The sequence below is a fragment of the Cebus imitator genome, unplaced genomic scaffold, assembly GCF_001604975.1.
Source record: "Cebus imitator isolate Cc_AM_T3 unplaced genomic scaffold, Cebus_imitator-1.0 Scaffold628, whole genome shotgun sequence".
NCBI classification, from domain to species: Eukaryota; Metazoa; Chordata; class Mammalia; order Primates; family Cebidae; genus Cebus; species Cebus imitator.
The window spans coordinates 84,470-96,005 of record NW_016107943.1 but is presented as its reverse complement, the minus strand read 5'-3'; the positions used below and the strand labels follow the sequence as shown (position 1 = coordinate 96,005).

At 36.2% G+C, this 11,536-nt stretch overlaps 1 protein-coding gene across 4 annotated transcripts in view; it reads left to right on the top strand.

Moving 5' to 3' along the window:
* The window catches only part of LRP2 (LDL receptor related protein 2), a 224,340-nt gene that overhangs the window by 191,649 nt on the left and 21,155 nt on the right, over nucleotides 1–11,536 (top strand). For all 4 annotated transcript variants that reach the window (XM_037734498.1, XM_017517337.2, XM_037734499.1 and 1 more), the window contains 5 exons: nucleotides 3,900–4,031; nucleotides 4,999–5,130; nucleotides 6,803–6,946; nucleotides 8,561–8,726; nucleotides 10,360–10,488. In XM_037734498.1, the coding sequence (XP_037590426.1) occupies nucleotides 3,900–4,031; nucleotides 4,999–5,130; nucleotides 6,803–6,946; nucleotides 8,561–8,726; nucleotides 10,360–10,488 (703 nt within the window). The remainder of the gene's footprint in view (nucleotides 1–3,899; nucleotides 4,032–4,998; nucleotides 5,131–6,802; nucleotides 6,947–8,560; nucleotides 8,727–10,359; nucleotides 10,489–11,536) is intronic.

Genomic DNA, 11,536 nt, shown 5'->3' with positions numbered 1-11,536 from the left:
CAAGAGCGAAACTCCGTCTCAAAAAAAAAAAAAAAAAATACAAGTTCTTGGGTGCTGTTAATTTATTTGCCTTTCTTTTTTTTCTCCTTTCTTCTCTTCCTCTTTTTCTTTCCTCCTTCCCCTCCTTCTGCCTCTTCTTATTCTCCAAAAGCATGATTGAGATGTTTGGGACACATATTTGATTTTCTTCAATTAAAGGTGTACATCATGATGTTTTAATATACTCATATATAATGAAGTGTTATAGTCAAGAAAATTAACATATCCATTATCTCACGTAATTATCTTAAAAAATTGTTTTTTGTAGTGAGAACACCTACAATCTACTCTCTTGACAAACTAGAAATACATTAGGATATTTTTTAGCATCCTTCAGGTATAAAGGAATGAAAATACATTAGCATTTTTTTTTTTTTAAGCACCATTCAGGTATGAAAGGAAGAAGTTAACCTCAGGTAAAAAATACTATTTATGTGATCATAAAGATAGATTGCCTTGCTGTTTCTCCGGTAGTTCTTATTCCTTCTTCATAAAATGGAAAGTAGGGTATTTCTTTTATAAATAGAGTGCCATATGTCTGGGTTTGGGGAAATAGTTATAGGGATTAAAATGGTGATCATTTTCAAATAAAAAACAATTATGAGAAAGCCCTCACATTTTAGGAAGAACCCCGTAGTGTTGTGTGGTTTCTGGCTTGTTAAGGACTCTTGCTTCACAAAAGTGTGACTCATTCAGTGGATCACTTGGTCCAGAAATTCTTGACTCCTGGGATGCCCAATCACTTTATAGATTCCAGAGCTGGGAGGAAATTACAAAGTCTAGTGATGCATATGAAACTCATAGAGGTTATGTGACTGGCTTAATGATGTCCAAGGTAATAAACATAGGTCAGATTCATTTAGCTATGTAGAGGGGACATCACTGCCAACCTTATAGAAATTTAAAAGATAGTAAGGAAATGCTATGACAAATTTTATGGCTGTAAATTAGACAATTTACATGAAGTGAACAAATTCTTAGAAAGACACAAAATACTGAAAATGGCTCATGAAAAAAAGAAAATCTAAATAGATGATTTAACAATGTATACTTGTTAAGAGCTCCTATAATAAAGGCTAAGATCTTTAGTATAAGGCTTTCCTGTATACAGTTTTGAAGTTTACACTCCAAGGGCAGCATTCCATTGAATTTCATTGTACTTTATTTTGATTATTTTTCTTTTTGAAGCTCAGTGATTTAGTCTACTCAGACCACATATACTGATGTCATCATTATACCTAAAGGACTCTGGGGGTGATTAAGTTCATCTCATTGTGTGTAGAAAACAGATAGATAAAAATCTATTTTGATTGGAAAGGATTGAACCAGGAGATACTATAGTCTCTTTGGCTAAAATATTCATAAGCCTATGACCAGCAAACTTTTTAGTTGAGAGGTAGATGAAGCTTAAATCCTTAATGGAGATAACCACTGCCTCTCTTTCCCCCATTATCACTCACTATCTATGTTCATCTTCACCAGTTTTTCCGTAAGATCTAGGTTTGGGGATAGATGGAGACTGAGGATAAAAGAAGCAAACCGATAAGAATGACAAGGCTGAAAGCCAGACAGCTTGGATAGATATTGGTAGAGACAAGATCTTGGAGCAATGATGAACAATGAAGTGTTAGGGTAGAGTGTGAGCTGTTAAAAGTCTATCCTGGAACATCTGGATCCCAGAATAATAAGGATTGTTCATATGGGCTCTACAAAAATAAACCATGAGTTGGGTTTTTTTGATTTGTTTTGTTTTGTTTACTGTGAAAGTTAACTATCGATCAAAAGTAAAAATCATTTGAATCCCATCACTAAGAGAGAACTAACCTTTAAAGTTTGGTATACTTTTGCTATCTTTGTTTTGCATACGTGTATGCAAGAAATATTTATTAGTATTTTAAAAAATTAACCAATATTCTATACTAACTGGAGCTTTTTAGTTTTTTCAGTTTGTTAGAGATATTTCCCATCACTTGAAACTATAAATTTTAATACTTGCATAGCAATTCATCATGTAGATAATAATAACTTATTGATTCTAGGTGTATTTTTTTTTATATTTCTACATCTTTGAAACCAAGATATATCTTGCAATTAATAACATGTTAGTGTGTGTTCCAGACATTTTCTACATTAGTGTTACATAAAGTAATGGTGCATCAGTAATGTCTTAAATTTGTTAAAGTATACTATAACATAATTTATTCCCTATCACTGAACATACATGCAAGTTGTTTTCAAAATGTTCTAATTATAAATATTGTTATAACCCTTAAACATAAATCATACTGCATATTTTTTTTCCTTCTCAAGGGAAAATTCATTAACATGGAATAACTGGGTAAAAAAGTATGAATATTTTTAAGTCCTTGATGCATACATACATAGTACAAAATTTCTTTCCATGTGTACAAATTTTTGGCTCCGGGAGCAGTATGACTTGGAACTCTATGTATTTTACTGCACTCTGGTCAACACTTGATATGCATACATATATACATACAAACACACAGACACATATATATATATATATATATATATACACACACACACATACACACACACATATATACACATACATACGGTCGTATATATGTGTCTGTATGTGTGTGTGTGTGTGTGTGTGTGTGTGTGTGTGTGTGTATATATCTTCACCAGTTTTTCTGTAAGACCGAGGTTTGAGGATAGATGGAGACTGAGACATAAATACAGCTAGTGCTCGACTTACGACCACAATTGGGACCGGCAGACCGGTCGTAACACGATTTGGTCATAAGTTGAGTAGGCTATATGTACAGTTGAAATGGTGCATGCGGAAATGGTAGTGCTGCCGGAAGCTGGTCTGCACTGTCGTACGCCCAGTGGGGCAACGTTTGCGCTGCCAGACGCAGAGCAGTCGTGGATAGTGATTGTGGTCGTAAAGTCGAATGGTCATAAGTTGCATAGGTCATAAGTCGATCAATACCTGTATATATATATATATATACAAACACACACACACACACACATATGTCTATATATGTATATAGACGTATATATATGTATATATGTATGTATATCTTTTTATATATATATATATATATACACAAATAGGAAGAAACTATAAAATTTCTTTTATATGAATTTTGTACATTTTGTGTAAAATGTACATATATATGTACATATATATATATATATACACACGTACATATATATGTATATGAAGTGTTGACCAGGGTGCAGTAAAATACATCAACACTTGATATACATACATATATATGTTTATGTACATATTTGTGTTTATGTACACATATGCATGTATATGTATATATGTACCTATATGTACATATATGTGTGTACATATACATATATATGTATGTACATCAATTGTTTATATATATAAAATCAATTGGTCAATGTTAGGCAAGTTATAGTCTTTTTAAAATTGTATAGTTTCTTCCTATTTGTAACTTTGTTCTAACCTACACGTATCTATGTCTTTTATTTATATATGCCTATCTATCTATCTACCTGCAATAGGATTAAAGATAGTAGAGCAGGTGGTAATAGCTGAAGAGTGTCAGGCTTCACAGTTCCAGAGTCCAGAATTGGATGCTCTGAGGATGAGCCTGGGAGTGCTGCATATAATGTGAACATTGCCTCAGGGTTTTAATATTTTATGCATTTTTACAAATGGCATTCAGGCCTTTATCAGAAATAGGAATCCAGATTCACCCAGAGCCCTCTGTCCTCTCCAAGTCTTGTGGAAAGGTGTCATTTTAAGACGTCCTATAGTTGGTTATGGGTAGGTGCTCCTTTTGTTATACCCCTTGACTGTTATTTGTGGCTGATCTGGTTTGTGATACAGTGATTTTGTTTTTCAGACATAGGAAAAGAAAGAACATGTGCTGAAAATATATGTGAGCAAAATTGTACCCAATTAAATGAAGGAGGATTTATCTGCTCCTGTACAGCTGGGTTCGAAGCCAGTGTTTTGGACAGAACTTCCTGTCTAGGTAGAGTATATTTTTTCCAATTCCTGTTTAGGTGAACTTTACATTTAAGGTTCTCCACCCATTCCCTTTTATTAAATAAATCACTATTTAATTCCCTTAATGGTGCCATATTCATGGTTTCATGGTTCTAGATAATTAAACTACTGAAGAATTGCTTTGCCCCCTGCCTGCATGCATGCTATCTGACCAGTGCCTACCTAAGTGCTTGTCAGATACTGTGTGCTCAGTAAAGTCTGTGGAATCAATATGAATGATGAAGGCCTTGGTGATGATGGCTGCTTATTACACCAGTGTGTGAAATCAAAGTCTTTAAAAGAAACAAACTAGGCTTACTCTCTTCATTGTATGTCAAACAACACATACTTGTTTTATACCTACAGTTACACCAGACATAGATGAATTGTAAGGTAAGGAGTCAGAAGGTAGCTTATCAAGATGGTGAGTGACAAGCGTGATTTTAGGTACCTTTTACTATTTGAATTTACTCTTTGTAACTCATGATATATCACAGTCAGAAAATTTTCTAAGAGTTCATTTTGGACCTGAAGCTTAAGAACTCCATCGAAAACCAAATCAGTGACTCCTGTTCCCGAAGCTGGTTAGCAGAAGGGAAGGGACACGGAAAAATACAACACAACAGGTGCCTTCTAAAAGGGAAAATGTGCTCTGCTATTGCAGAGTCATACCGTTTAAATCCTGTCTCCATTGCTTATCAGCTTTGGAACTGTGGGCCTAATTGTCCATACCTCTTATAGCCTTTTGGCAGGATTGTACGAGGAAAATATTTGGAAAGCATGTGGAACAGTATCTGAAACCTAGTGTTTCACAAATGTTTGTATCATTACTTATTTTCATCTGTACCCTTGTTGGTCCTCACTGCTGGTGAGTATGGACTTTAAGCAGAAGTAAGGTCTCTAAAGAATGCATGGGAGCAGATGTTGCATATTTGGTTTTATTTTACCTACAGATATCAATGAGTGTGAGCAATTTGGGATTTGTTCCCAGCACTGCAGAAATACCAAAGGAAGTTATGAGTGTGTCTGTGCTGATGGCTTCACATCTATGAGTGACCGCCTTGGAAAACGATGTGCAGCTGAGGGTATGATGAGTTCATTCCGGGATTAATTGACTTTTGGGGAAATAAATACTGATGAGTACACTATATGAGGAAAGAAACTTTAGATTCTGAGTTTTTCTTTTCTTTTCTTTTCTTTTTTTTAAACTCTCCAGCTACTTCTCTTCCAACACCTCTGTAGTCTGTCCTTCTCTCTCCTCCCCTGCCAGCTTAAAACAATAGCGATATCCCCCAACAAATATGTAGCAATTAAAACAAGAGTCAGGTGTTACTTATTTTAATGGATTTAGCCTCTTGTCCAGCTCAATAAAAACTTCAGAAAGTGGACAAGAGGTCATCTTCCTTAAGGCTCGAACAACAGCAAAAGCTTTCCTATGGGATGGTCATCAATAGAAGGAAAGTGACAAGGCCCTCTAGCTCCCACTTCACTTAGAATAAGATTTGAGGCCCAATAGTCCAAGAGGGCTCACAAATTGGGGCAAATCAAGGATACTCTGCTGACATATCCCCTTTTTATTGTTCATGGGCTACTGGTCACAGACAGAAAGAAGTCTGGCACTGTCATAACTTCAATCATGAGTTTTACATTTTAGGTTGATGCCAGTATCTGAGAATCAGGCCTGATAAAAAGAGAGAAAGAATGTAAGTCAGAAGTATTATACTCTAAATCCCAGAGGCCTGATCTAAATCATCCTATCCCAGTTAAGAGGCATGAGTCTTTATTTTGAGTTTGAAGTTCATACTAGAGTTTAAGGAACTTGATAAGAAAATAACACTTTATTTTGTAAATTAAGAGCAAATGGCCAAAATAGCTGTTCAACTTCTTCATACAAATTGAGCTTTTAAAGCATACATTTGACTAGCATACTTAAATATTTGACCTTCCAAACACTGTTGACAGTGAATGAAAACCAGAGTGAAGGCATTTGAACAGTTGATCTGGTAATTAAGCAGCAAATTTTAAAATGTTTAAATCTTTTAACTAAGGACATGACTGAAACAAATTGGAATATTCATATAAAACATAATGTCAAGATAGAAGACATATATAAAATGAACTTCTAAAAGTTACTTAAATTGGATTCAATTGATATTATGCCAGTAAATTAAGTTTTAAAGATTCTAGACAGAGCATCTTGGGATGAGTCACCATTAAGTAGCTGCTTTAGGTTAAAGAAATAAATCAAGGACAAACTAGGTTTATTTTTTCACTAGCCAGAAGCTAAATTGGGTCATAGAACTGATTACCTGCCAAAAGAGTCATAAAATCTATCAGTAAACAATGAGGAATGAGACTCTCCTGGTAACCTTTTAGTAAGCCTGTAAAAGTATTTTTTCTGTGAGATGGAATGTCTGCAGTCTTGTCTATTTTGATGTCAGTAAATAAAAACAATTTCGTGAAAATGAGGACTCTGTGTAGGGGTCCCAGTCTGGCTTTGTTCCGAACTACCACTGAGGACAAAGAATAAAGAATTGGTAATGTCCCTAAGAGACATATTAGCTTTCCACTTGAAGCGGAGACAAGATGTCAAGTCACAGATTTTGTAACCTAGTTGGATAGTCAGCTTTATTGATTAACAGAGATAGATTCCTATAAAAACTCGTGTTCTTTAGAAAAAGGGGCAAGTACATGCTGTGCATTTAATATTCTGCTTTATATAAGGAAAGTATAAAGTAGCCCCTTGTTTGTTTACAGGTAGCTCTCCTTTGTTGCTATTGCCTGACAATGTTCGAATTCGAAAATATAATCTCTCATCTGAGAGGTTCTCAGAGTATCTTCAAGATGAGGAATATATCCAAGCTGTTGATTATGATTGGGATCCCGAGGACACAGGCCTCAGTGAGTATAAACTTCAGCGTCTTTCATTGATGTGACTTTATATAATTTTAAGGTGTTGACTTTTAAAGAACGTATTGTTTAATGAGTGAATTTTGTTGCGTTAGTGGAGAGGAAACTTCCAATCCAGCATGTTTCTGATGCTTTAGTGTGGCCTTGAATCCCAGGCAGTCTTTCCTGATTTATTTCCAAAACTCCTCTCGTTGTAGGGTTTATCCTTTCTGGACCATCTCACATCTCCCTGTATTTTGAAATTTCTTTCATTGATACTGCAGATCTTGTTCTTTCCTACCATTGTATACCTTGAAAATTTCTACTGACACTTCAAAAGCCCAGTTTAATGTCACCACCTCTGTGACAACTTCTATTACTCCTGCTGGCAGAGTTCTATGATTGTTCACCATGAGCCTGTCATTTTATGGCACAAGTTACTCTGAGTTATATACTAGTTGGCCACATAATATCACTCTATCCTCTAGACATCTGCTTTTTGGAGACAAAGACTGAATCTAATTTATCTCTAAATGCCTAGCATCTGACCCAACATCTAGTATACTCTATGTGGTAGGTGATAGAAAAAATTTAGTCGAATGAAGGGAAAAATGAATAATGCTTATTGTTGAACCTCTCATGGCTCTGTATTGGGAGATGACAGTAAGGTAGGAGTCAGAAAACTTGTCTTCTACGCCTGTAGACTTATCTTTTGTGCCAGTCTCCCTTATCTAGTAGCTTTATGATCCTAAATAATCGTGATGATTCTCTGAATCTCAGTTTTTTAATCTACAAAATCAAAGTGTAGTAATCTTGTTCTGCCTGCCTACCTCTGAGAGTTGTTTTGAAGACTGAATGAGATAGTATATATGAAAGACTTTGAAAACCATCAATAACTATGCCAATATAGGATTTATTATTGTTGTGTTTTCACACATGTTGTTGTATGTCACATACATCAAATCACAGATTTTGCAACCCAGTTGGACAGTCAGCTTTATTGATTAACAGAGAGATAGTTAATATAGTCAGATTCCTATCAAAATTCAAGTTCTTTTTATACAAAAAGAACATGAAAAGCTTATGCAACACAATAAGCTTTTCAAGAATGGTGCATACTAGGAAAGCAGCAGGTGTTCAGTGCATGCCTTTACAGTCACAGTCTTCCTATGCTTTTAACATGACTGCTGTCCACCATCCATCTGTCTATATATAAAACAGGACTTCTCATTAACATGGCTTCTTTATTGCCTCTGGTCTTGAGTATGCTTTCAAATTCTCAACAGCCTGCCCTCGTTTATCTTTATACATTCTGTTTTGGAAACTAGAACTTAATCCTAATAAGGGTAAATAAGCACTTTGTTGAAATACGTTTAAATCAATCACTTTTAAATAGAGATGACTAAATCTCACTAAGTTCTCAGTTGAAGCATTTGTAGCTCGTAGCTCAAGTTTGATAGGTTTTAAGGTTTGATTATACTGATGTCATTCAATTATTTACCTTATAACAATAGTGAGGAAGGAGGTAGGGATGTCAATAAATGAACAGTACTTCACCTAACTAGACCCCAGTTCTTTTACTTGATGCTCTTGATATGAAACTGACCTGTGTGTCTTCCTTTGTAGGTGTTGTGTATTACACTGTGCGAGGGGAGGGCTCTAGGTTTGGTGCTATCAAACGTGCCTACATCCCCAACTTTGAATCCGGCCGCAATAATCCTGTGCAGGAAGTTGACCTGAAACTGAAATATGTAATGCAGCCAGATGGAATAGCAGTGGACTGGGTTGGAAGGTAAATTTGCCATACATTTCCCCACTTATCTGTTCTGTTTTCCTGGTTAGAGTTCTCTATTGCTTGCCATGGCCCATGAGTAAGGCTGGGCCTGGATATGGGTACATTCAGCCACAGGTGCAGCTGGGCTGTGGTTGGGCTTGCTGAAGCCCCAGCAACTACCTCCACTTACCCCAGCATGTCATGGAGACATTATCATATCCTGTCTTTTTTGTGGGCACTGAAAAAATTTGGAAAAGCACCCAGGTTAAGATTCGCTGTTGTATCTAGGACAGCATTCTTGCCAACAGAGTTCTGGGTTCCAAAATTAGCTTTCAGTATGGCAGCACTGTTTATTTTGTGAATAAATGGTGCAGCCTCACAATTCTCCCAGAAAAGCAGTTGAGGTGAAACTTTTTGTTTCCTATGGTAGTTATCTTGGGGATGAACAATCCACATCTTGTGTTTTTAGCAGGCTTGATAATTAAAACAGGTTGGAAATTTGACTTTCCTGTTTAGTCTTTGGGATTGAGTTGATAGACATGTCAGTCTGTTCTGTTCTTCTAGACCTTTTCGTAGCCCAGCCACACATTTTGGATGGTCTTTAAGTAGAACCTTAAGAAGGGGTATCATCAGGTAGATGTGTGAGGTGCAAACAGATGTGGAGAAGTTAGCTCCTTCAAGGAAGATGTTTATACTGAGTTACAGTGGTGGGAAAGTGATTCCTTGAAAATGAACTAATAATGGAAACATGTTTGAGGGGGAAGATTCAGGGGTCACTGCCCTCCTGGAAAATAGAGAGTCATTTGCAGTATAAATTCTTTTTCACCTTTTAAAAAATGTGGCTGGTATTCCTGGAAGATTTGAGCATGTTTGAAGAAGCTAATTGGGTCCCACTGTGCCTGCAGGCTAACAGGAGACTCAATTCAGCATTTTTGGTCAAGAAACAGGGCCTTCAAGAACTGGTGCTAGAGTCAGGAACTCAAAATCCAGACATTAATACTCTCTTCTGAAAACCAACCAGGCAATGGTAGATCTGTCTTCTTGTTTTAAGTTTTACCTCTTTCTCAGCCTTAATGAATAAGAGAATTAAGAAAGTGATAGAACTTTTTCTGTTTGTAAGAGACTGAGACCTGCAGCCTCAGAATGGAGATAAGGCAGGACAGTCTTTCTGTGTTTGTTATTCCGATAGGCTGTTTCCCCTCATCTTTGAGCTGATGCCAGGTTCCTATTGATTCTAATGGGGCTCTTTCTTGAAGAGGAGGAAGTAGACTCATGAGCAGTCAGAGTTAATGCACCAGCCCATGGTGACTTATGACTTCTACTAGAAACCCATGTCTCATAATAATGCCAGTCAGAGGCTAGTCTGACTGCTGTGTCTGCCATCATTGCGGAGCTGCCTGATTCAGGTGCTTTGGCTGGTAAGCAGGAGTCCCCTCAGTTCTTTACTTTTCCAAGTGTAACCTGCCAAAAATATTCCTTGGCTGGAGAGACTGGGCGTTCTGAGAGGGGGACTATGCTCTGATGATGGGTATCTGAGTAGCTCTCTCACCAGCCAGAACTTTCAAACAAAATGCTCTCATCTTCAAACCTCTTACCCAGTAATGATTATTCTAGGCTTTGCAGATGTTTAACTGTGTCCCTTTGAATTCAGGCATATTTACTGGTCGGATGTCAAGAATAAACGCATTGAGGTGGCTAAACTTGATGGAAGGTACAGAAAGTGGCTGATTTCCACTGACCTGGATCAACCAGCTGCAGTGGCTGTGAATCCCAAACTAGGGTAAGTACTTGGAGAAGTCTTCAATGTTCTATATATTTCTCCCTGGATTCTCATCACATTCTGTTTCTTTTAATGTTTTTTTCCTAGTTATACTGAAATTGTCCTTCAGGTTTTTGGCAGTAGCATCTATGACTGTTTTAAGAATTATAACATGCTCTTGAGATCATCTAGGACCAACTGTTTCTGATGGGGAAATTCCTTTGAGAACACATCTGAGGATCTTTCTGGTTACATGGATTCCTTGCCAAATCAGAGCTCTGAACTCTAAAGTTCTTGTTGGATTTAACTGCTTTAACTGAAGCAGAATTGTTTTTCCTTTCATTCGTATGTTTTAAAGTAACTCACTCATTGAAATTCAGCTAGGGATTTGGTCATATTTTATTGGAAATAATTAAACATGTATATCCAAAATATGTAAATATTTAAAATGACACGTATGAATATATATTATCCAGTTGTAGAAATGTTCCAATTTGCAGTTTACCTATAAATTATCTTAGTGTAAGTGAGAACAATTTTTGTTATTTTTCCTCTACATTTCAAGACGTTTATTTGGATAATCAGGAAGCTGAAATATCTTGGTATTTACATATTAGTTTAGCTGCAGAATAGTGACATTTAAAAAAAGTTTTTTGAATAACCCCAAATAATTTTCCTATTTGGGTAGGACCAGTCTAGTGTAGATATGCCAGTATTTGTAGGTAGAACACTATGAGCTATTACTTTGATTCTGTTATATTTCATATGTTAAATCATACCCTCAGAAACTCAGCAATGAAACATTACAAATACTTGACTGATAAGATTAACCCGTGATGAGTACTTGTCCTCAGCATTAGTCATTGCTGCTTATATCTTATCCACACAATATCTTAGGAGCAAAGAGATGCAAATGTGTTCTGTGGTATGAATGATGTGACTGTTTCCAGTGTGCTGTTTAATTTTTTCCTTTGTAACTAATGTTTAAATCCATCTGATATTATGATCACACTCTGATATCCCTTCACTGTTTTTCATAGAAATTCTTTTTTTTTTTTTTTTTTTTTTT